At 36.7% G+C, this 26741-nt stretch overlaps 1 protein-coding gene across 3 annotated transcripts in view; it reads right to left on the minus strand.

Annotated features, from left to right (window-relative positions):
• Positions 1 to 26741, minus strand: part of LOC103040039 (rab GTPase-activating protein 1) — a 177277-nt gene extending 150536 nt beyond the window's left edge. The window contains exons 1-5 of one of the 3 annotated variants that reach the window (XM_022680951.2): positions 26638 to 26741; positions 9309 to 9513; positions 6043 to 6072; positions 3941 to 4142; positions 2423 to 2630 (exon numbers count right to left, since the gene is read on the minus strand). In XM_022680951.2, the coding sequence (XP_022536672.2) occupies positions 2423 to 2630; positions 3941 to 4142; positions 6043 to 6072; positions 9309 to 9458 (590 nt within the window). In that variant the 5' untranslated portion in view covers positions 9459 to 9513; positions 26638 to 26741. The remainder of the gene's footprint in view (positions 1 to 2422; positions 2631 to 3940; positions 4143 to 6042; positions 6073 to 9308; positions 9514 to 26637) is intronic. The other 2 variants (XM_022680953.2, XM_022680952.2) reach the window with 2 other exon arrangements.

Genomic DNA, 26741 nt, shown 5'->3' on the forward strand with positions numbered 1-26741 from the left:
TTATATTTTTCTGACCTGTTTTTCTGTCCTTTCCTCTGTGCTGCTGTAACATTGTAAATTTCCCCATTGTTAATCCTGTACCTGGCCTATAGACCTGTTCGCAATTTGGTGTTGTCATACAGTCAATCTCCAGTGAGGATATGAGCTTTAATGACTGTCTTTGACAGTGATGCTCCAAGTCGAGAGACTGCTTAGAGAAAGTGTCTCATGTCCCGATCGTGATATGGTTTGCAGTCGAGCCAGTGGCAATGCTACTGTATTTGTGAGCTCTGTTGTCTTTGATTATGAGGTGTTACCAGCAAAGGCAGCTGGTGGGGACGAGATCCCAGACCTATTGAACTGGATTGAAGAAGCTGATGCCAGGTTGCTGGTGCCTGTTGAGTGGGCTATTCTTGTGAAGCAGTGCAAAAGAGTTATCATAGTCTCCAATGACACAGACACCTTTGCATTGCTTCTCCGCTACAGCCCATACTTCCCAGAACTTGGGATGAAGGAGATCTGGTGGCAGTATGGCAATGGTGAGAGGCTGCGAATGCTTCCACTCCATCAAGCAGTCTCTCGTTTCGGAGCATCACTGTCAAAGACAGTGATTAAAGCTCATATCCTGACTGTATGAGCAAGGTGGAGACTAAACATGCTTCTACAGCTTTTGACCCAGTCCAGTACTGAGACAACTTTGGAGAGGCAGAGCAAGATGCAGGCCTTGACAGAGCAAGATGCAGCTTTGGCTGAGAAGCACTTGGTGCATGTCTGGGCTGGGGACAGATCAACAACAACAACAACAGATAAGATATTTGATAAAAGCTAAGACATTTGTAGAAATCTACACACATGGAAGTACTGGAATTGATGCTCTCACAAGTAGTGTGATCAGAGGCCACATCCAACGAGGGGCTTCTCTGGTTCATATGGCATGCAACTTGCTTACAGCCAAGGACACCAAAGCAAGACTAGAGCCAACGGACCATGGATGAAAGGAGCACTTTGGCACAGTCCTGCCATCAAAATGTCTGAAGCCTTTACCACCAAGTCTGCTCTCAGTAAGTAATGCTCATGTAAGTGTGCAGGCAAGTGTGACAATCGCCGATGTGGCTTTTGTTCTGCTGGAATTTCATGCATCATATTCTGCCATGGAAAAATAGAAAAATCATTCTGTAAAAAACCCATCCCACTAATATGCATGCACACATACAGTACACTTCAGAATAGAAAAACGACCTTGATCATGACCTTTTAATGTCAAAATCACCCAATATGGTCATAGCAATATCAGAAATGAAATTCTCATACCATAATTAGTCTAAATTGAGGTATTATATGTGTATATACATTCAGAAACAAAAAAGTTGGATTTTCATCATAGCCGATGGCAGCCATATTTGATTTGACCATTGCGGAATTCGTGGCACTAGGGCGGACGAGCACCTCAGGGATTTTTCATGTCTAGGGACCCACTAACTCAGTTCAAGTGAGAAATTCCCCAAACACCAAATTGCGAACAGGTCTATAGGCCAGGTACAGGATTATGTGGGATTAATAAAGAATTATCTTATCTTATCTAATCTTATCTTATCAATGATTCTAAACATATAACTCTGTTCTCATGTATACACAGCTAAGGGGAAACTCAGAGATGACACAGAGCTCTCCTCAGACACTGGATTATACTTTAGAATACGTGTTTATGCTAGAAAAATGGGAAATAGTATTAAAGTAGTAAACGAGTCACAGATATTACTATGATAGAAACTTTGACGGAGAGCTTATTACTGACGTCACATCTTTTGCCTGTTTTCTGTCTATTCTCATGTCTATGTTATTCTCACGTGACCCGGCTTCTCTGTGTTTCTTCCCTGGTGTTTTTCCACTCACCTGTGTCCATTTGTAGCTCCGCCCCTCATTATTTAGTCTCCAGGTGTTACCTGTTCTCTTTGCCGCCTTGTGTGTGTATTTAAGCATCTCTGCCGTTAGTGTTAGTTTGTTGGTTCTTGTGCGTTTATACGTCTGTCACGGCTGTGTTTATTCCGTCTGTTATTTTGTTTCATTTCTCTGAGTTTCTGTTTGGTTTGTTCTTTGTTTTCTGTTCTTTAATAAATAGTACTTGCATGTGCGTCCGCTCTCCTCGTCCGTCCTTCACACAGTGTTACAACTGAGTGTTTTTGACAATGGATTAATCATGGATCCTCACCAGAAAGCCGCAGTTTTCAGAAACAGGCAGGAGTTATTAAGCTGAGAAGTGTGTTTTTTTGTAAGCATGTTGTGCCACGTTAAAAGTAGTCTGTGCTAAATACCATGCTTTGAGCTTCCCAATTAAATAAACAATTCCTCAAGGCATAGAATCTTGCATCATTTTTTGTAATCAAGGTACTCAAAATGACTCAAGGAATAGTTTCACCCCTAATACATCCACCCCCCGCTGTACCTGACGGTTCCCTCGGAGACTCCAGGTACGGAGAGCGTGACATCGAGAGGCATTTGGCACTGGCTGCGCAGGATGCTCATCATACGGAGAGCCTCCACCTCACTGCGGGGGGCGTTCACCGACGCACAGCCCAGATACGTCAGCTTACTGAACACCACGCTGTCCTCATCTGGAACAGGGGTTCCCGGGCTCGACACACACTCCTCATCTGCAGAAAACACACACACCTGGGTCAGAACATGGTATCAGGAGGGAGGGAGGGGCTAAAGGGTGTTTAAAAAGCTAAAAAACACTCTGTGTTGGCTGTTTTTATTTAGTTTTGTACATTTATTTTTTGACTATTATTCCCATGCTTTTATACTGGATATAGTTCAGGCTCTTTCCCTCATCGGATTTGTCCTGTTTCTCTACCTTCCTGATTTATTATTTTTTCCTCACTAAAAAAACCTATATAAAAAAGGACACAGTATTAGAACCAGTATCGTTTCCCATGCCACCATATCAATGCATCAAATGTAGGGTTGGGCGATATGGCCCTAAAATATTATCATTTTGTGTTTTTATATAATTATGACAAAACATTGAACAATTAAAAAAAATAAAATTCAAGAATACACTAATAAAACAAATACATTTGGCGATATTATTGCATACAAAATGATATTGACAACCCTAGTTAAGATTTTGACCAGATTGTAAAATAAGTCAATGATCCAGAATTATAAGTCATGATAATAATAATAATGCACTCCAAATATCTTCATATATCCAGGATTAAAATAAAATAAATGATACTGCACAGATATAATCTGTCTCTAGTAGATATATAACGGGAAATGAGAACAGTGTGAATTTATCTTTTGATTAAAACAGTAAAAATAAGTAGTACCCTGATGTGATAATAAGGGGTGGGTGATAATATGGCACCATATTATAGGGTATAATAAAATGTAGGTGATATTATTGCATACGATATAATATGGCACTAGCGGTCATATAGGAGTCACGATGTTCAAAAATGTTGGCGATATTATCGTGTACGATATTAAACCCTAAAATATGGTGCCATATTACCCACCCCTAACTATTATATCAGGGTACAACATTTTTGCTGTTTTTAACAAAATAAATTTTCACACTGTTCTTATTTCCCATAATATATCTACTAGAATGTCATTAATTTTACTGCAGTACTGGATATATGGAGATATATGGAGTGCAATATTAGTATTGTGCAGCAGTCTAATCCTAAAAAAAATCATGAAAAAAAATCAGTATTTTGCCATATCACCATGAGTATCGTTATTGCAAAAATACCATGAAATATTGTGATATCACTTTAGAGCCATATCGCCCACCCCTATATGGCACACCCCTATTTTAGGGTATTTTTGTGATAACGATATTCAAAAGGTTTTTGAACATATCACTGCGTAATGATATGGAACAGATACGGCACACCCCTAGTCCTGGGATTAAATATAGTCTACAGCTGGAAGTTTCTGGTCTCTTACTCACCCTCCTGCGCTCCCTGAACCGGCAGCACCATCTCCAGTTTGGGTGGTGCTGAGCCGGGCTGTGGTGGAGCAGCAGTGGTGGGGTAACTCTTCTCTCCGCCGCAGACATGGTGCGGATCAGGATTCACCTCGGCCACCGACGGGTCCATAAGCACATCCTCCAGCTCCCTCTGCAACTGCTGTTCACTGCCGTTCCCCACAATCTGAACACACACACCAACACACGGACATATGACAATATGACGATATGATGTTTAATATTATTACTGCAAATTAGATAAATGCATTTAAACTATTTAACTGAGAAATGAGCACAGATTTGATAACTTTACCATTAAAATGTAAAACATAATGACCACCTTTTTTGTTGGTCATCCTTTTATTTTTATATAATATAATATAATTTTATTTCTGATTTTTTCCCCCCATTTTTTCCCAATTTGGTTATCCAATTGTCCCACCCCTTTGTGTGTCCCCATCACCGGTGGCGCCTGCGACTCTTGGTGGATGCGGACGAGCACACGCCTCCTGCGACACGTATGAAGTCAGTCACCCCTTTTTTCGAGCTGCTGCTGATGAATCATTGCCTGAGCAGCATTACAGCGTGTTTGGAGGAAAGCACAGCGGCTAGGTTCCAATTTATCCACTCATCGTCATCTGGCGTGATGGGGAGAGAGCGCCATCTTACTGCTTAATTATTTCACTAGGTAGCGCTATAATCAAATAAAGAGTGTTAAAAACCTGAGGCGAAGAATATTGGAGGCTAAATATTGTGAGTATTTTATCTTATTTTATCAGTAAAACAGATGCGGTGAGGTATCACATATACTTGTCTTGTGATATATTGAGTATTAAAGAATCACAGTATCTTGGTAGCAATCACTATCAAGGGCAACATATTGTAATAATATACTATTATGAGATGCTCTATGATTCCCACCCCTAATGTGGCAGTCACCTGACAATCTGGTATGCCCTACCTTTACTTTACCATTTAATAAAACAATAAATAATAATAATAATAATAATAATAATAATAATAATAATAATAAACCATGTCCCTTTAGGTGAACAGTACAATACAAACCTTCCTAACAAAAGAAAAAAAAACATCCAAAAATACCTGTCCTGCACTAGCTGGAGAAAGCTAGCATGGCACGCTAACACGGAAGCTAGCAAGGACTGCTAGGGGCACTATCTGGACTGTGAGTATGCTAAAATGCTAAAATACTGGCAAAACACAGCAAAAGGTAAATACTGAGGAACATGTGACAGCTTGTAGGCACAAACACATAAGGTACAAAAAGATCAAGCTAAAGCAATGCTAAAGCTAAGGCTAGCTCACACATTACTGGCCAATATATACCAATCAATCACAATGACTGGGGTGGGACAAGGGAGATCAACAGCCAATCAAACACGGAGCACAATTGCAACTTTTACAGAATCACAGAGTGGAGGAGAAGTGAACAAGCAAGCATGGGAGCTAGAGTGAGACGAAAACGAGAAATAGAGAGAAAGAACCCAAGACCTGGAGAGAAAGAGTGATAGATATACAGCTCTGGAAAAAAAAGAGACCACTCAAACCATCAAGCCAAGCTGAACTTCTTGATTTTTTTTTTGCAGCAGCAGCAGCAGGAGTAAAGGCATAAAGTTATCTAAAAGCAGTGTGTAAGACTGGTGGAGAAGAACATGATGCCAAGATGCATGAAAAAAAAATGTGATTAAAAAACAGATTTAAATCCACCAAATGTTGATTTCTGAACTATTAAAACTTTATGAATATGAACTTGTTCTTCTTCTTTGCATTATTTGAGGTCTGAAATCAGCTCTGCATCTTTTTTTGTTTGTTGTTATTTTAGACATTTCTCAAAATTAACTTTTCTAAATGACACTACTTTTATTTGGAATTTGGGAGAAATGTTTTCCATAGTTTATAGAATAAAACAACAATGTTTGTTTTACTCAAACTTTTACCTATAAATAGCAAAATCAGATAAACTAATTCAGAAACTAAAGCAATCTCTTCATTTTATTTTTTTTCCAGATCTGTAGAGATAAAGAAAGAGATAGAAAAAGAGATAGATAGAGAGAGAGACTGACCTTAAAGCTGACCCCTTCCTCAGAAATCACCTGTGTAACAAACAAGAGGTTTAGAAAGCCTCTTCTTGAGGAAGGTACATGGAGGAGAACATGGAGAAGCATGAAATTATCATGAAAAACAAAGAGAAACAGGAACACATTTAGCATTTCAGATCAGATCGTACGATCTTTGTACGTGTTCAATGTCCAACGTCTCTGTCAAGGTAAAGGTACAGAATAAAGTACAGAATAAAGTACAGGAAGTAGTAGAAGAAGTACAGGTACTGAGGTTTTCTAAGGACAAGGTCTCTAAGCTCCAGATCTGAGAAGGTTCTTGCTTTGAAAAGTTTGAACAATGAAAAAGAACGTAAGATAAGACTGTAAGAAGGTAATGGATAATGAATGGGTGTTCCTCCAGCTCCCTCCAGTGGTTGGAAATGGAAAATATTTCACCAAAGGAGCTACTGAGCCAACAGGATGCTACGCAATATATCTATCCTCAAAGAAAGAATAAGAGCCACAGGAATTCACATAGATGGATTAGATGAGCAGAACAAAAAAGAAAAAGAAAAATGAGGAAAAAAGAACAGGACCGGACAGTACAGTGTGTCCCCCACCAACATGGTGCTGCTGTCTGTGTCCAAAACCCAAAGAAACGTGCTCAAAAATGAGCCGAGATGAAAAGCACATGAAAGAGGGATTTCGGAGAAGGTCCTGAATAAAAGACATGAATAACAAACGACAAAAAAGCAACAGAACAGTGAATTCTCCTAGAAAATAGCCTCAAAGAACATTCGACTCGTCGTCACCTCAAGGTGTAAGCAAAGAAACATGAAATGTGTACGTGAAAGAAACCACACTGCACATATAAAATATCACAATATTTCATGGTATTTTTGTGATATAAATTCTCTAAACATTAAAAAAAAAAATCAAGAATACACTACTGCAACAAAATAAAAATTAAATCTTATTACTGCATACAATGTGATATGGCACACCCCTAACTAAGATATAAAAAATACAATAATGTTTAAATCAATGATCCAGAATGTCATTATACTAATAATAAATGCACTCCAATTACATCCATATATCCAGGATTAAGTAAAATAAATAATACTGGACAGATATAACCTCTTTATAGTCTCTAGTAGATATTTAGGCCTAATGGAAAATAAGAACAGTGTGAAATTTTTCTTTTTTGCTATAAAAAAAAAATAAAAATAAAAACTAGTACCCTGATGTGATAATTAGGGGTGGGTGATATAGCACCATAGTTCAGGGTATAATATTGTTCACCATATGCAAAAATGTTGGCGGTATTATTGCTTACGATACGATGCGATACGGCACACCTCTAATGCACAAATCAAATAAATTTATGATTTTTAATGACTTTACAGCTTAAAACGAGGGCTGAAGGAATTGAAGAGTTCTGGATGATGATTATGATGACGGATTGCACAGATAATAAAATCATAGAAAAGTGCAATAATAATCTGCAGGTTGGTATAAGATGAAACAACGAGAAAAGCTTGAGAAAAAAAAAAGTCTCTATTCAGGGGTGTAATATTTTGTTGACACTTAAGAACCTGCGTCCTCATATGAGGACATTACATTTCTGCTTTTCTGCACCATGATACTTATTTTTTATTTAAAAAAAAAAAATTTCCCTCATATGGAAAAACCATCCATACCATCTAGTGGTCACATGACACCATTACACTCAAATGATTGAAAACAACATGCGGGAATACCAGTGAAATGTTTACAGCCAGTCCAAACAGAAATATGGTAAAAATTATTTTACAAAATACAAAATAAATAAATAAATAAATGTTGGACTGGTTGGGTCCTTTTAATTCCACATGGCAAGAAATATTTTAAACATTACCGGTAAATTAAACTACCTTCCACATAAGAGGGCATTTTTTTTTTGTTTGGCAAAAGCGACTTCCTGTACAAATACACATTTTAGCTAGTATACTTGTTAGGTCCTGCTAATCCCTAATCCCTACTAAATTACTACAAATGGACACCAATACAAAGTCTGGGTCTTATAAGGTTTATCAAAGTCTACATCAACTAAACCTCATACAATGGCAGTTCAATACTGGAAAAAGTGACAATAAGTGACAATATTTTCAGAAATGCACAGAAATGAAAAGAAAATGATAGTGAAAATGTTGCAATATTACTTAAAATTTTCGGTCTATGTTCGGTATAAATTATTATTATTATTACTTTTTTTTTTTTTTTTTACTTATTTCACTTTTTTATTATTATTTTTTTTACATTTAAACAAAATCTAGTTTATGGAGTGCACACCCATATCAGTAAAGTTTACAGCACATTTTATCTATTACAAAACAAACTGTGGAAATAACCTTGGATTGTACTAAATACACAATCTTTTCCTGATTTTTCCTTAAGATTTCTCTTAAATATAGAGGAACTAGAAGAACAGCCAGTCGTTTAGTGTGAACCTGGCATAAATAAGTTAATTTAACGAAAATGACTAAAACTAAGTTTTAAGAAGTTAAAAGAATATTAAAAACTAAATCAAAATCACATGTTAAAATAAAAATTAACCCTGCTATTAAACCTACAAATATAATGTACAGGGTTTATACACTTTTTAACCATTAAATGTCCATGTTTTTTTCATGCCTTCAAGGCAAACTTTCATGACCATCAATTTTTAGAATATTAGTGCAGATATGGACAATAAAACCATAATTAAAATTAATTACAGTAGGCCTAAAATGAATAACACTATTTTTTTTATAATAAAAGGAGCGTCAGATCCTGAGAGTTTCATTGTGCAGGCTTAAATTACTGAATTAACTCGGAGCTGATGTCTTTTGTTAGCTCAAAATAGATTTATAGACCAAATTTCCATGACTTTTCAAAACCTTTTGGGTATTTTTATTTTTCCAAAACTTATCCAGACCTGGAATGACTTTTCCAGGTTTTTCATGACCGTATAACCCTGATCGTATTTACTGTCCTAACTGAAACTAAACTAAAACTACTGCTAAATTCATACTGGAAATAATCAATGTATAAACTAATAAGAACTGCCCAGCCCATCTGTGGGCGGAGCCTGAGCAGATCAATCAAACAAGGCCTTCATTAGGTTAATAAAGAGGTTCTAATTACTGTAAACAATGAACCATAGGAATCAATTTCTATTCATTTAGGGACTCAAAAGAACATAAGGCTGTCTTTTGGGTCTCAGGGTATAAGCGACAGCTGTCGACCTGCTCAGCCAACAGTCTTACCTTCAGGCCTGTCTTTTCATCGTCACTGCCGTTATTAGTGGAGGGGGTGTCGTCCCCGAGGCGGGACACCAGGACAAAGTCCTCGCTGTTCAGGGTGGAAACCGAATCGGAGGAGGCACTAATTTTCCCCACGGAGGCCATGTCATCCATGACTGCTAAACGGAGCCCGACGCACTCATGAATGGGGTTTAATGAGCTAAATCACCTGCAAAAAATGATAAACAAAAAGAAAAGCCATGAGGGAAAAGAAAGGGAACGCATGAGAAAGCATTTCAATCTGGTGTAAAGATGAAACAAGCTACAAATAAGCATAAATCTACACAAATGCAATTTGAACAAACGGATCAGACTTAACACATGCAACAAACTTATTGTTTCTACACCTATTATCCATTTTATCAGCTGCACTGAGCATATATGATGCATATATGTAGTTCTATAAAAATTACAGACTGTGGTTCTGTATCTGTTTCTCTGCATACTCAAATACCATATTTTTCGCACTATAAAGTGCATGAAAATCCTTTATTTTTTTTTTTCAAATATCATCAGAGCTCCTTATAATCAGGTGCTCCTTATGTATGAATTCTATCAGTCAGGTATTAAGGAGCAGTAAAGCCACTCCATTAAAGTATGTAGGAGTGTGTAGTAAAGTGTATTAGTGTAATAGAGTGTAATAGAGCTTGTGGAGGACAGTGAGAGATTAAACACAGTGTTTAAAAACTCCATCAGCACTACTGCAGTACCTGATCCACTCTTTCCAGCAATGGATAATGAAGTATGCAGTCTAAACATCACAGTTTTTAATTATAAAACTACTTGGGTCTCTATAATAATCAGCAATATGAAATAAGAAAAGTCCAGGTATAAAGAAGTCATGCAATAAACCAGATTATTTCTCTCTATATATAAATTAATAAATCACTTTTACAGCAGCCCTGTAGTTTCCAGCCTACAAAAAAAAACTTCAAAAGCATCGAAAAGCATGAATATGACAGCTTTTGGCATAAAAATGAGCTGATTTTAAATGAAGCATTTTGCACAAACCGAGCAGCTATAAATAAACAATGACGCTCAAACTTATCAAGAATTTATCTACTCCACAGAACATAACAAGCAGATAACATAATCAAATAGTGCCTTTTTACACAGTAGGGCATTAAGAACGTGTGTTTTGCATCTGGATAGTATTTGCATTTACTCTGACTGGATTCTTCTTGTAATCAAGACAGATGGTCATAGGCCACAAGTGGCATAAGGTCACCCAAAAGCAGTGTGTAAGACTGGTGGAGGAGAGCATGCCAAAATGCATGAAAGCGTTGTTAAAAAAAAAAAAACTCTGGATTATTTCACCAAATATTGATTTCTGAACTCTTCCTGAGTTAAAAAAAAAAAAAACATTAGCAATGATGTTGTTTCTAAACGAATATGAACTTGTTTCATATCTTTGCATTATTAGAGGTCTTAAAGCTCTGCATCTTTTTTTTTTTTTCAGAAAATCTCAGAAAAGTCTGAAAGGTCTAAATGACAATACTTCTATTTGGAATTTGAGAGAAATATTGTCAGTAGTTTGTAGAATAAAACATTAGAGAAATCATAATAATTTTGAAGTAGTCTCTTTAAAAAAACTATTCAGAGCTTTATGCAGAAATAAAATAAATAGAAATAAATAGATACATATTTAATTAAATACCAATAGAAGTTGGCTATATAATACATACATATGACATTTTGTTTTATTTTAATTTATTTCTTATGTTAGTTTTGTTTGTTTTTATTTCTCACTATAACTAGTGTTACAACATCTTAGTTAATATTGCTAAAGCAGATTTCACCCAGATCACAGAAATTCCAGTTTTTATGAATATGCTGACTCAGGATTCAGATAATATGTCTCCATGTGTCAGCAGTTATTCAGCATAAACACTATTATCATTAGACTGTTATTAATAAATTCCTATATTGTTAAAACAGAGGAAATAGTGGAGGTTTAGTAGACACAGAGTGGTACAAATGTTAGTAGTTGTTCAGCTGTGAGGTCGCATGATCATGGGAAAGGGAGAAGTTACGATAAGCGAGATGCAAAACACGCAGCGCCTCCATGGCAATATGTAAACCAAAAAGCTCCACGCCATGCGGGTGGCACTCGGACGGCCTAGTGACAAAACAAATCACCTGAATTAAACAAAACAGTAAAACGTCAGCATAAAGTTTATATTAAGTTTATATTAAGTTTATTAAAGAGTGCTTGCCCTTTAAGCACAGTCTGCCGCTCCAGTCTTACAGCACACTTACAGTGTCAACAAAGCTCTTTATCAGAGTCAGGGAAGGGCAGGAGGAAAGAGGGAGAAAGAAAGACAGAGGAGATAAAAAAAAGAGAGAGAGAGCCAATGAAACCAGTAGAGCAGGAAGGTGCCAGGCCGTAGCAGGAGGAAGAGAACGCTGGCAGAGGGTCAAACAAAGCGCACGCTATATTTGGCAGCCTTTCCCTTTAAACAATGGCCAAGCAGAAGAAAGAGAAGAAAAAAGCATCACGTTCACAACAGGAGTCAAACAAGGAGTCAAACCACCACACTTTTACACAAGTGTCACCTAAACAAGTGTCAGATAATTGCATTGCATTACATTGCACTGCACTGCATTTCATAGCATAGCATTCCATTGCATTACTTTACATTGTTTTGCATTGCATTGCATTACATTACATTTAGCGGATTCTATTACCCAAAGCGAATTACAAAAAATGATAATAATCCAAAATATATATATATATAAAAATGGCTATAGTACTGTGTATGATACTGATGGGCACTGGATTATACTTTAGAATGCGGGTTTGTGACTGAAAATTGAGAAATACGCACTAATCGAGTCACAGAAGAAACTTTAAAGGCGCGATTAGTATAGTTTTCCACAATTAATAACGGATCCTTAACAGAGAGCGATAATGCTGAAGTTTTTAGCAACTATATCTAGATAAATATATGCTTTATTTTCACCGGGTGTTTATGTGGAAAGTGCTGGAACAGTGCTGGAGCTGTTTTCAGCACAAGTTCAGTCCTCAGCGGAATGTTTGGAAAATATGTGCGGGTCAGTCTATGAGAGGCACCAGTAATCAAGGTAAGACGGATAAACACTTTAGAAATGAGGAGTGTTTTCGGATGTTTTAGATTAAAAAGATAAAATGTCTGTATGTAAAATTGTGATTAGCACTAGGTATCAGTTATTCTGTCCAAAAATTCAACTTATATGGGAGCATACAACACCTCAACTTCACTGTATATCCTTACTATGTATTTATGCTACATTTCTATAGTGTGTTTATGTGTTTCTGCTTATGTAGCAGAGTGCTCCCTGCTGTGCCGCTGTAAACAGAGCGCTGTGGGTCAGAGGGTTCAGAGTGAGGGCTGAGAGAGAGAGGAAGTGAAGGGCAGGCTGGTGCTGGTGAATAGGGCTTGGATTCGGTTGTTTAAGTGCTGTTTTCCTGAGTCTGGGTATTGTTCTGTGTACTAATGGACACAGGCTCTGTGCTGGTCCCCAGAGTGCTGATCAACAGCACCAGCCTTTCATTCATTTCATTCGCTACAGGAATCACAAAAGCCCGGACTATAGTATACCGGCATCATGATACCGGAGTCAAAATACCACCCAATTTCTATCTATTTCAAGAGATACTGCGATTAAAAATGGGATACAAAAGCTCATTTTAAATTGCACTTATTTTTTCTAATCATTGTTTGTACCAGCCGATACTCAAGTTATCAATATTGCAACTCTTACTTTTTAATACACTAAAAACAAAACAACAAAAAAAAAACAATACATACATAAAATACATATATATTATATAGGTATTGGTCGTTAATTTTTATTGATTTATATTTGTTATTATTTTTTATGATTTTATAAATCATATGCATACTTGCTGATGTATTTATGGTGACTGTGAATGCACTGCTTCAATTGGCCAACACTGGCCGCACTACTTTAAAATCCCTTGATTTAAGCAAATTTTTATTTATTTTAATTATTTTTTATAAATCTTATGTTTTATTTGTCCTGTCAATTAAGTTATTGCTGTGACCAGTCTATGTAAGGTCCAGCTAGCTACATAAATGTGAAATAAAAGATTTCAATAAAAATAATTTTATTGTTTGCATACTATTAGTTTGAATTTAGTTTCTAAAATTTATACTGGGTTGTTTATAAATGTGTATACAAGCATATTGTCATAGTCCAATTAAAAACAAATCTGCATTTTTGTCGATTTTTTGTTTAATACATAATTTGAACATATGAACTGTGCATCACACTGGTTTAAAATTTTATTATGAGTGGACCAAAAGAAATTCTCCAAAATTACCTGAAATAAACTTTTTTTTTTACATTGACTTCCATTGAAAGTTAAGAAGGTTTTATTTCTCTCCTGCAAAATTACATGTTTTTCATCGGACAGCAACAATATTCATCAGAAGATATATATACACAGCTCTAGAAATAAATAAGAGCACTTAAAAATAATGAGTTTCTTTGATTTTACCAAATTGAAAACCTTGAATTTTTGCACCAGGATTAAAGGCATAAAGGAGGAGAACATGATGCCAAGATGCATGAAAAAAATGTGATTAAAAACCAGGGTTATTGCACCAAATATTGATTATTTCTGAGCTCTTAAAACTTGTAAACATATCAATATGAACTTGTTTTAGTTTTTTCTTTGCATTATTTGAGGTGTTAGAGCTCTGCATCCTTTTTGTTATTTCAGCCATTTCTCATTTTCTCCAAATAAATGCTCTAAATGACAATTTTTTTTTTTTTTTTGTGGAATTAGGGAGAAATGTTGTCTGTAGTTAATAGAATAAAACAACAATGTTTGTTTTAATCAAATATGAACATATAAATAGCAAAATCAGAGAAACAGATTTAGAAACTGAAGTGCATTTGATTACTAATACAGCAGCATTAACACACACACACACACACACACACACACACACAAACACACGCTGCTGTTTCATGCTTGCTCACACTGACACTCTGTTTTCCAGCCTCCACAGTTTTATAATGGCTTCCTTGTCAGACTCTTTCCTCTTTTCTCTGCCTCGCCTCGAGACGCCGCGGCTAAACGGACCGAAGAGGCGGGATAACCAGACACAAGCTGATGTTTCACTGGATGAAAAGCCACAGAGAGGAAGAAGGCGGGATGGAGAGTGGGCGAGCGAGCTAGCTTACAAGAGAAAAGAGAGAGAGGAGAGAGAGAGAGAGAGAGAGAGAGAGAGAGAGAGAGACAGAGCAAAAGCCCTGTATCTCCAAACAGAATGCCATTCAGTCGGGCATCTCCATGCCAACCTCACATGTGCCCATTCACAAGCAGGATGTGAGCAACAGCATTTCTCAGCTCTGAGACGCTACCTGGCACAGCAGTGCCAATCAGCCAAAGGGACTGGCATCAAATATACTGATCAGTCCATGATAACGTATTTTTGTGACCGATGACAATATAAAAACTGACAAGTCTGGCTAGACAGATTAATATTTTTATAGAGCAACAAATTGATAGAAAAAATGTATCTAGATAAAAAACAAAAATGACCAAATATTAAATTAAATTAAATTAAATATGATGACATAATAGAGAAAAGTATAAATCGACAGATAGACAAACAAATAAAACATCAATCTGATAGATATGAACAGATTAACAGCTAAACAGAAACACAAAGAGACAACAAGGCAGACATATATATTATATACACTCCTACACTACTTATACTACACTAAAATGTTTTAGAACACCCCCATTTTTTCCCTTTATTTTTGTCATTTAAGCTCTTCAGTTCCAGTAAATAATCAGAAATGGTACAAAAGGAAAAGGAAAACAAATGTAGTAAAAGCTAAAAAAAAAAAAAGAATTTATGCTACCTTCACATTACAAGACACATTGCTCAGATCAGATTTGTCTATCTTGTCGGTTCACATTCACTGTAAATGTAAGTGATCTGTATCTGTGTGTAATGTGACCGAATCTGTTTCTGAAACGTCTCACATGCTGCACATTGATACCTGTAGAAACGCCTCCTTCTTCACCAACATCAAAAACTCTCATATTAGAGAGACGAGAGACTCGTAGCTTTATAAAGGGAAAGGATGAGTTAGCAGCTCATATGTGGAGCATCTTTTGCTGGAGTGGAGAGTAAACAGCTGCTCTGAAGTTCATGCTAGGTCCAGGAGGTGAAAAAAGGACAGGCGGTTTGCTTTTGCTGTTTTTTTTTGCAGCTATAGCTCCACAGCTGCACCAAGAGAGGCAGTGTGGGTACCATAGAGAAGCAAGTAGCGCTAATGCTAATGCTAGTGCTAATTTGTAAAAGCAAAAAGACAAAGCATGAATTCATATTTGACCGTTCACATTCATGTCCCATGTAGGCGGATCAGATACATATCCAATTTAGGACCACATGTGAAAGTGACTCAAATCTGATTTGAAAAAAAAATTGATCTGAGCCACATTGAGCAAAAAATCTGATTTCAGTTACTTCAGCCTGGTGATGTGAACAGATACAGATAAAGCCAGAGAGCTATAAGCAGTGTTTCCTACACCTTCAAAAGTAAGTCTGACATACAAATACATTGATATTTATATAAATAGATGTTAAAATATATAAATAAATAGATATCAGTATTTGTAATATACATATTATTTTGTTTTAAAGACAAAGAGCTAGAGATACATGGAGATCCCAAGTCTAGATAACTAGCCTGGTTCTCTCGGTGCTGGTTTATAAATATATTTCCCTCAGTGCAGCAGCTTCCCCTGTGATGATGTTGCTGTGAGGGAGAGAGTACGGTAAGTCAGCTGAGCCCCAGCAACACACAAACACACACAGACACACACACACAGACACACACACACACACAGACACACACACACACAGACACACACACACACAGACACACACACACACAGAGACACACACACACACAGACACACACAGACACACACACAGACACAGACACAGACACACACAGACACAGACACACACAGACACAGACACACACAGACACAGACACACAGACACAGACACACACAGACACAGACACAGACACACACAGACACACACACAGACAAAAATACACATAAAATACACAAACACACACACAGGGAACAGAGTACATAAGAAGCAGAGCAGGAGATGAACAGATATGACTGAAAAAGAGAAAGGGACAGAGAAAGAAAGAGAGAGAGAGAGAGAGAGAGATGGTTGGACAGATAAACAGTGTGCGTAGGGCTGTAGGAGAGCAGGGTCGGTGTGTGTATATAATAATAAGCAGCTCTCTCTCTCATTCTCTCTCTCTCTTTCGGTGTGGTATATATGTGCAGCAGTGTGTGTGTGACATTATGAACTGTAAACTCTGAGGGTTATATAACCCGGGCTCTGGTCTCAGTCTCACTGTCGACAGGAGAAGCTTATTTAAGAAGTTCCTCCTGCCAATTACCTCCTATCACACTTTAATCACAGGTCAGAAACATCTCTGAGGAGGAGGAGGCTGCCCAATCACCGGCCTTACACCTACTCCACACGGTACTCCAGCTAGATGTGTTAAAATAATTACATTTTCGACTCATCACACAATATACAGTATGGAAATTGTCCTTTCATAGTGATATATTTCTTCATTTTGGTCTACATGATGCAATTCCAACATTAATTTAAGAATGACCACAATAGATATCTGTACATGAATGTCAGTTAAAGATGCTATAAACATTTAAAATCTTAGTTTACACAATATAAATCTCTGAAAAAAAAATAAGAGAGCACTTAAAAAGTTGAGTTTCTTTGATTTTACCAAATTGAAAACCTCTGAAATATAATCAAGAGAAAGATGGATGATCACAAGCCATCAAACCACCAAACTGAACTGCTTGAATACTTGCACAAGGAGTTAAGGCATAAAGTTTTCCAAAAGCAGTGTGTAAGACTGGTGGAGGAGAACATGATGCCAAGATGCATAAAAACTGTGATTAAAACACAGGCTTAATCCTCCAAATATTTGTTTATATTTGTCAACTCTTAAAACTTTATGAATATGAACTTGTTTTCTTTGCATTATTTGAGGTCTGGAAGCTCTGAATCTTTTTTGTTATTTCAGCCATTTCTCATTTTCTGCAAATAAATGCTCTAAATGGCAATATTTTATTTGGAATTTGGGAGAAATGTTGTCTGTAGTGTATAGAATAAAACAAAAACGTTAATTTTACTCAAACATAAACCTATAAATAGCAAAATCAGAGAAACTGATTCAGAAACTGAAGTGGTATCTTAATTATTTTTCAGAGCTGTGTATTGATACTGTATTACAGACCAGACCAAACATGACTTCATATCAAAAAGAAAAAAACTACTAAAAAACGGAAATACAAGTTTTTTTTTTTTTTTTTTTTTTTTTAAACAGTGACTAACTGTAATTTGCAATAGGGGTGTGCCACATTGTATTGTATGCAATAATACTGCCAAAACTTCTGACACAATATAGGGATATTGTTACTAAATTTCCTTCGGGATAAATAAAGTATCTATCTATCTATCTATCTATCTATCTATCTATCTATCTATCTATCTATCTATCTATCTATCTATCTATCTATCTATCTATCTATCTATCTATCTATCTATCTATCTATCTACTCTATTACGCTATTAGATTACAGCAGAAGTTGGGTTCAAATTAATCACGAGTCTTAGCGCTTTAATGCCAACAGCCCCAATTAATATAGATTTAAATAGATATCTAATAAACATAATTTTTAATATAGATATTCATTTTTTAATAGACGAAGAGCTAGATACACAGAGTACTTGTCAAATCTCAAAGAATATCGTTACAGCAAAAATGCTCTAGAATTAGCCCTGAGACATTATTTTAGGGCCACATCACCCACCCCTAATTTGCAAAATAATTCAGTAACTTTGTGCCTAAAACAGACATGATACAGAAAAATAAATCATGTACAATATTTCGCAACTACTGAAAGTGACACTATGTGTCTCTGAACACAGGAAATGACTGTCCTCTACAAGTAACTGTGTAATATACAGATATAGGAATAAAACTGAAGGGCAGTGTACTGGTCAGTCTGAATCCACAGAGAATAATCAGTCTGTTAATAGATCTAAAACATCTGTCTGTGTCCCGCTGGGCTCATGCTGCCCCCCCGGGCCTTCTCTTCCTGTCTAATCACACGACAGCATACAGAATAAAGCATTCAACTCTCTCAACTCCCAATATCCAAACCCTATCGGCCAGATTCACATTTCTACACAACCTGCACGGCTTTTATTACAACAGGCCTAATATGATAGTCTAATAGTTTGTAGAAACGTCCATGTGGACGAACATGAGACTCTTGTTGAAATTATTAAATCCATATTTAATGTAGGAGACCCAACACACTTATCCCACTGATTATCACAGCGTTCTTCAACTTTTACATGAAACCAGTGTTTGTTCCATGCCATTTGGCATGCCAGTGTATTTGCTGGTCAATAACACAGCTATAAAATAAAATGGCTATAAAAACACCAAATACCATATTTGTCACACTATAAGGTGCACCAGATTATAAGGCGCACCATCAATGAACATCTATTTTCATCTATCATCTATTTTTGAACATAAGACTTTCTTTTAAAGTCAAACGAGTGCTGGATGTTAATCTACACAAGATTTCTCTCCTGAAAACTGTTTATTTGGGTGAGTAAAGCGCTTCCATTTATTTACAGTAGGCTGAGATTTCAATATTTCCACTAAGGCTGGGTGCTGCAGCATTAGCATTAGCATTAGCGGTTAGTACATCCCATCCAACACTGAGGAACCCGGTTGCGGTAAACCAGGGTGATATTGGCTACCGGTTTGTTCAACGTAGCTTGTTTTAACACTGTGAACAAGCAGACTACCGTATTTTTCGGACTATAAGGCGCACTTAAAAACTTTTAATTTTCACAAAAATTGACAGTGCGTCTTATAATACGGTGCGCCTTTTGTATGGATTTTACTCGTCAGGTTGTAAGGAGCAGTAAACACACACTCCGTGCAGCGTTATAGAGAGTTTCAGTGCTATACAGAGTCCAGAGCCGTGCAGCTCCGAGGCTGAGCAGCAATAGCATTAGCTAGATGCTAACCGCTAAGCTAGCTAGCTTATTCACTGAGATCAGTATTATCTAAATTTTACTCGTCAGGTTGTAAGGAGCAGTAAACACACACTCCGTGCAGCGTTATACAGAGTTTCAGTGCTATACAGAGTCCAGAGCCGTGCAGCTCCGAGGCTGGAGCAGCAAATAGCATTAGCTAGCTTATTCACTGTTCAGAGATCAGTATTATCTAAATTTTACCCGTCAGGTGTAAGGAGCAGTAAACACACACTCCGTGCAGAGCAGCAATAGCATTAGCTAGATGCTAACCGCTTAGCTAGCTAGCTTTTTCACTGTTCAGAGATCAGTATTTTCTAAATTTAGCACTTTTAATACTGCTGGAGCAGTATTATTAGAGTTAGATGCTAATCGCTAAGCGTTCACCGTTCAGAGGTGAGTTATCGGCCTGTAAGTCTGTGCTGCTTTGCCTGGCTAGCATTAGCTAGATGCTAAGCGCTAACTCTCTCAGAGGTGAGTTTTATCAGCCTGTAATCTGCTTGTTTACAGTGTTAAAACAAGCTACGGGGGACGAATCGCTAGCTAATATCTCACTGTCTTACCAGAACACGCAGGATTACTCAGTGTAACGCTGTCGTTTAAGTTTGGGTTAACTTTACTAGTTTAGGTGACTAGCTAGCGTGCTAGCGGATAGCTATGCTAACGCTGGTGCAGCAAGCCTTAGTGGACATCTGGAAATCTAAGCTTACTGTAAATAAACTGAAGCACGTTACTCACCCAAATAAACAGTTTTCAGGAGAGGAATCTGTGTAGATTAATATCCAGCACTCGTTTGACTTTGAAAGAGCTAGATTTATATATACTGAGACGCTCCACCGGCAAGCGACCACCCCCGGTGGGGGAAGGGAAACATGGCGCCACCCCTGTTCACTTTGATATAGGCACCCTTTCTAGTGTCACTTAACGCGCCTTATAATGCGATGCGCCCTATGTATGGAAAAATAGCAGAAAATAGGCGTTCTTTGATAGTGCGTCTTATAATACGGTGCGCCTTATAGTCCGAAAAATACTGTACATGCCGATATACTTACTTCTGAATGGTGAAAGAGCTAGTGCTTAGCACGGTTAGCGGCTAATGCTAATACTACACCAGGCACAGTGCTGGAGAACTATAAGGAGCACCGGATTATAAGGCGCACTGACATTTTTTTAAGTGGACTTTATAGTGTGAAAAATACTATACCTATTAAAAGCATGATATAATAATATATAATGCGTAATTATATTATAATTCTGCGTTTAATCACGTGTGTGTAATTTGTAAGCTATGAGGTGCTATCCTGTGAGTGAGACTGAACACTGGCCATAATGCTCATGGCAAGGTGACGTGAATTATGGGAGTTGGAGTAAGGCCTAAAAGTGTGTACCAAACAGGAAAAAAATATAGAAAGCATTACCACATCACAGCACAGTAGATGGTAAGGATGGTGACCAATGGCATCTGGCTAGAACTGTCCACTACATCCACATTCAATGCAGGAGACCCCACACACTTACCCCAGATCAATGCAGCCTTCTTTAGCTTCTATAGGACATGATACTAGATTTTGCAGTGCAATTTGGCAGTGTGCAATACATGCCAGTGTATTTCCTGGCCAATAACACACTAAAATCGCTATAAAAAAATAAAGATGGTTAAATTGAGCTTATGTATCTAGACCTAATATCTTTATCTAAACATCTCTGGTGAAACTTCTTCTACTGATCAGTGCTGGTATTTCAGAGTGTCCTTGATAACAGCACAGTGTTGAACTTCACAGCAAAGCTTATTATTGTCTACCAGCATAACATTCCTTTGTCAGCACTGAGCCACAGCGAGGCCTGTGCTGAAGCACTGCGTGATGCCTGCTCCCACACAGCGGTTCTCAGCCACAATCAGGGACAAAGCTCTTCAGGATCTCTGGAGACTGTACGAAATAGGCATTTGAGACTTTATCGCCTCCTACTTGTTTATAATATCTTGTTTAATAATATCTGTATTAATTACTCAACCACATTTTAAAAGAGGATTAAAAGTAAGAAAATAAGAGACTGCTCCAGACTGCTCTGGTTTGGTTTGTTTTCACACAGATTAAAATCCGAGCTCACCAAAACGCTGCACAACAAACTATGGGAGGTCACTCTCCACACTTTTATGGTCAGAGCAATCTGGGTGGAGCTAGAAAGTAAATACCGTATTTTTCGGACTATAAGGTGCACTTGAAACTCCCAAAAATGTTCAGTGCTGTTTATAATCCGGTGCTCCTTTTGTATGAATTCTACCAATTAGGTATTAAGGAGCAGTAAAGCCACTCCAGTGAAATACAGAGTTATAAGAGTACGTTTTTAGTGAAGTTTCTCCAGCACTAAGGCTGGAGCAGCAGTATTAGCATTAGAGGCTAACTGAAGCGCTAGCTCTTTTACCGTTTAGAGATGAGTATATCAGACTGTCGTTTGCGTGTTTACCGTGTTAAAAAAAGTGATAGCACCCTAGGTTACAAGAACACTCAAGGTTTATCAGTGTAGTGCTGTCGGGTGGCATTTACTAGCACTAACCCCTGCTGCTGCTAGCCATGGTTACATCACATTAAAGTTCATATGCAAATTCGAATGACAGTTTTAATGCGATTTTTTAAAATGAAGTAATCACGATTTTACATACAAACATTTTATCATTTTTATCTAAAATATCTGACAACGCTACTCATTTCAGATGTGTTTATTTATCTTACCCCTGAATACTAGTGCCTCCCGCTGACTAATGTGTGCTAAACAAGGACTGTGCTCATACAGAAAACATTTCCAGCACTGTCCCAGCACTTTTTACACAAACACCTGGTGGGATAAAGCTTATATTTATCTAGAAATAAACTGCAGTCATTGCTCTCTGGTGAGGATCCAGGATTAATTGTGGATAATAGTAATAATCTCTCCTTCAAAGTTTATTCTGTGACTCATTTAGTGCGTTTTTTCTCCATTTTTAGTCACAAACCCGCAATCTGAAGTTTAATCCAGCGTCTGTCAGTTTGTGAGTTTCTCCGTGGCTGTGTAGATACGAGGTCAGCGCGAGATATGAATGCATGGGCTTTAAAAAAATTTTGAATCATCAATTCACTTAATAAGTTGACTCAACTCAAATTGCCTTAACACCAAACAATTTTTTTGCAGGTAAACCTAGTTTTGAACAATTTCTTTTTCATGTTTAGTTTGATTTTTAGTAGGGGGGAAAGATCGTTTATCACTGAAAATCTGATGTTTTGTGAAAAAAATGTAAGATCATTTTTAGGCCATAATCGCCCAGCACTAATGGAACCACACTGAACCACAATATGGTCCACATTTAAGTGTGATTCTGTATTCACTCCTGCCCAAAATTTTAATACCACAAACACTTATTACATTTTAATGGAGTTCCATCTAAAAAAGTATTTTTTAAGCATTTTTATTATAAACTTTAATACAATGGTCTATATTAATACAGCAACTAACAAAAAGAGTTTTGCATGACAGCCACAATATATGCAATGCTGATGTAACACATACAACACAACATATGGAGATGATAAATTACACATCCATTAATTACTGGAGAGTAGACCGTAAACTGGACCAGAAATTACCATTAGTGGGCATACTGATAACAACAACAGTCAATCTTAAGCAACACACCCTAAACCATCAACCTCATACACAACCATACCTGTGGTTGATTACACAGCGTTTGCCACAAGTCTTCACAAGACCATCAAGTGCAGGCACGTGATCTGCTGAAGTGTGGGCGTGAACGCCTTCAGAGCAAAAGCCCATTAAGTTATTATACCTGCCAGCCTGACAAAAACAATATTCACCAACTGTGCAATACTATTGTGTTAAAAACGGGTCACGCAGGCAGTCAAACAGGCCTACTTTGTTTTGGACCAACAATAAAGTGAGATATTAGCCTTCATAACAGTCAGATCACTGCTAGTGTACATAAGGCCGTTCTTGAGAATGAGTCAGAGCGTGAAAGACAATGTAGTAAAGAAGTATAGTCGCTGCATTATAGACCAAATTATACTTAAACATCAATAAAACAATAAAGAAAGGGTCTACCTCACTTCTAGCTTGGTTTATATGTGTTTTTAACCACTACATTTCCATGATTTTTTTCATGAATTTTCCATGCCTTCAAGGCAAATTTTCATGACAATTAGGGCTGCAACTAATGATTATTTTGGTAGTCAACTAATCTGATGATCATTTTTGTGATTAGTCGATTAGTCAACGATTATCTCTAAAAACAACAGAAAAACAGCTAAACATGAGACTTAAAAGTCATTAAAATGCCCACATGTTTTTTAAATGTGTAAATTATAGGGGTGGACAATATTATATTGTATACAATATATCGTGAGACAGAAATAACATGATATTAAAAATCCATATTGTGACAATAGGGATGTTCTGTCTTAAAAGTAGTCCAATATTTACTGTGAAGCTTTGTACTGTATTTATTGTATAATTGTTTTATTTTGCAGTTTATATGCATGCACTAAATATTCTGCAATATTATTTGCTGCATTATATTATTCTACTCTATATTTTTTATTTTGCCACATTATGATTATACTGTTATACTATTATACTATATTCATGAAGTTTTCCTATATTGCCAAGTATATCGTCATCGCAAAAGTACCCTGAAATATCGTGATATTATTTTAGAGCCATATCGCCCACCCCTAGTAAATTAATTAATGAATAAATATGTAATCTGTTGTGTTTGAGCACTTTTGGAGACACAGACCAAGTTTCTTCTATCCCCAAATTTAAATAATCGACAGTGTTGGCAGGCATCGCTTGGTCCTGTTCTGACATACAATAAATATGTCAACGCATATTGGTTTGAAATCAATACTGATATAATTCCAATATCACTGTGCATCCCTTCAAATATGAACAGTGCAAATTTTACTTTGTATCAAGCAAAAATGATGACAATGCATGTCCTGTAATGTGATTATCATGCCTTTGTACACCGCAATGACAATGCTGAAACGATATATTGTGCAGCCCTATCAAAAACATACTGAAGCTGAAAGTGTGTGTATTGTTAAATCCCTTATCTACAGGGAGCATCTACACATGTGAAACCCTCCATAAGCCCCTCTAAAGACAGCTGGGTGGAGAGCACACGGGTTAAACACCTCTTAGCCTGCCTCTGCTGCTCGGGGCTGATACCGTATACTGCAGCTGTGAAGTATGATCCAATCAAACTCTATTAAACAGTTCACAGAATGCAGCCCAGGCTCACAAACCACAGCCATTTATGGTGCTGTGAGGTGCGGTCAGCGCTGCACGGCCATGCCCATGCTGTATTCACTGAGACTGTGAGAAACGAAACTGAGCTCTGGTGTGTTTTGATCTCAGACCTTGTTGTAAACCTGCATTCTTAGGGGTTTTGTGATGATGTGATGTTATGAGCTCATTATGAATCCACTGAGGAGAGGTTCTACCAGACAGGGGCTTTTATGTGAGCTATAACTTACTAAATTACCCAGATAACAAAAACATGAACTGAAACAACAGTGATCTCTGACGTCAAAACTGATTTATTCCTGCAGATCGATTTTAGATTGAATTAACATAAGAGTTTTATATGCATTATAGATAGATAAAGATGTAAAGTGACATATAGATAGATGGATAGATGGATAGACAGATAGATAGATAGATAGATAGATAGATAGATAGATAGATAGATAGATAGATAGATAGATAGATAGATAGAGTACAGTCAACTATAGATACGTGTATCTATATGCAGTGCAGTATGTATAAACTTTAAATTGCAATAACTAAAAATAACTATATATATTCAACAATATATAAAAACCTCACTTAACACTAAGAGGGCAAATATGTTAAAATAGGCATTAGATAAAATGATGAAAAAAATATTGACATCATGAAATTATGAAGTTATAAAATTGTTGGGTTATTTGTGTTACATCAAAATTTCAATCATAAAACATTTAGTCATATTCACACCATTAAACAAATATATACGCATACAATGTAAGATTAAAGAGACCTAGCTATTTAAAGCTTTTGAATAAACATTGATTTAGTGTCAGTATTTTGATAATAACTAATGCATATGAAAGAGCAATGTTGGATAGATAGATAGATAGATAGATAGATAGATAGATAGATAGATAGATAGATATGTATAAACTATAAATTATTATACATTTACTTAAACAATACATTCAACTACAGACAAAATACCTCACTTAATACAAAGAGGGAAAAAATGTCAAAATATGTATTAGAACATAACTGGTGGCAAAAAATCAGTGAAATGATAAATAAAACAATGTGCAAAAGTTATGAAATTGTTGTGTTGAATGTTAAAATGTTTACTCACATACCCTCATATGACATAAAGACATTGTGATGAATTGAGCATTCTGAGCTCCAGCCATTTAAAGATTTTAAATAAATGTTGATTTAATGTCAGTATTTTGATAATAACTGATGCATATAAAAAAGTAATTTTGTTTAAAGTGTTTTAATAATTTTAAATCAGCAACATCATTAAATGACCTTTTTATTCAATGTGTTTTGCTATTAGGGTAAAAACCTACTACTTAACGACAGATGACGCACATTTAATGACATTTAAAAGTAACCAGGGCTATTATTTGCTTGTTTTTGAGTAAAAATCAGCTGGAAAAAGACAAAACAAACACATGATAATATGAGTAAGTTATAAAGTGGCCTATCCTAGAAGCTAAAGCTAAAGTCTAGCTATTCCAGCAATGCTAGTTAACTAGCTAGTTAGCTCATAAATGCACACAACACGCACACTGACAGCTTAATTAAACATCAACACTGCAACTGCCCAACTTAAATACGCATAATTATTAAATTATTGAATTAAATTAGATATTAAAATCTGCAGAAATGAGCCCTGGATCTCTGCATGGCTGCAAACGCTAGCAGGCGAGCTAAGCTAACTAGTTAGCTTCCCAGCTAACACAACACCCTCACACACACAGCCGCTCAAAAACAGCTCCTAATAAACAATAACGAGTCAAAGCGCTGAGCAAACCAACCCAGAATAAAAGACACGTTATTAAACAATTAAAATACCTTACCTGTTTCCGCGGGAGAGGCTGTTTTATTTTAATTCCACAGAGATTTGACACAACATCGCCCAGCATTAGCAGCAGAACTGCCTGCCGTAAACACCAACAGCAAG

The sequence above is a fragment of the Astyanax mexicanus genome, chromosome 20, assembly GCF_023375975.1.
Source record: "Astyanax mexicanus isolate ESR-SI-001 chromosome 20, AstMex3_surface, whole genome shotgun sequence".
Lineage (NCBI taxonomy): Eukaryota > Metazoa > Chordata > Actinopteri > Characiformes > Acestrorhamphidae > Astyanax > Astyanax mexicanus.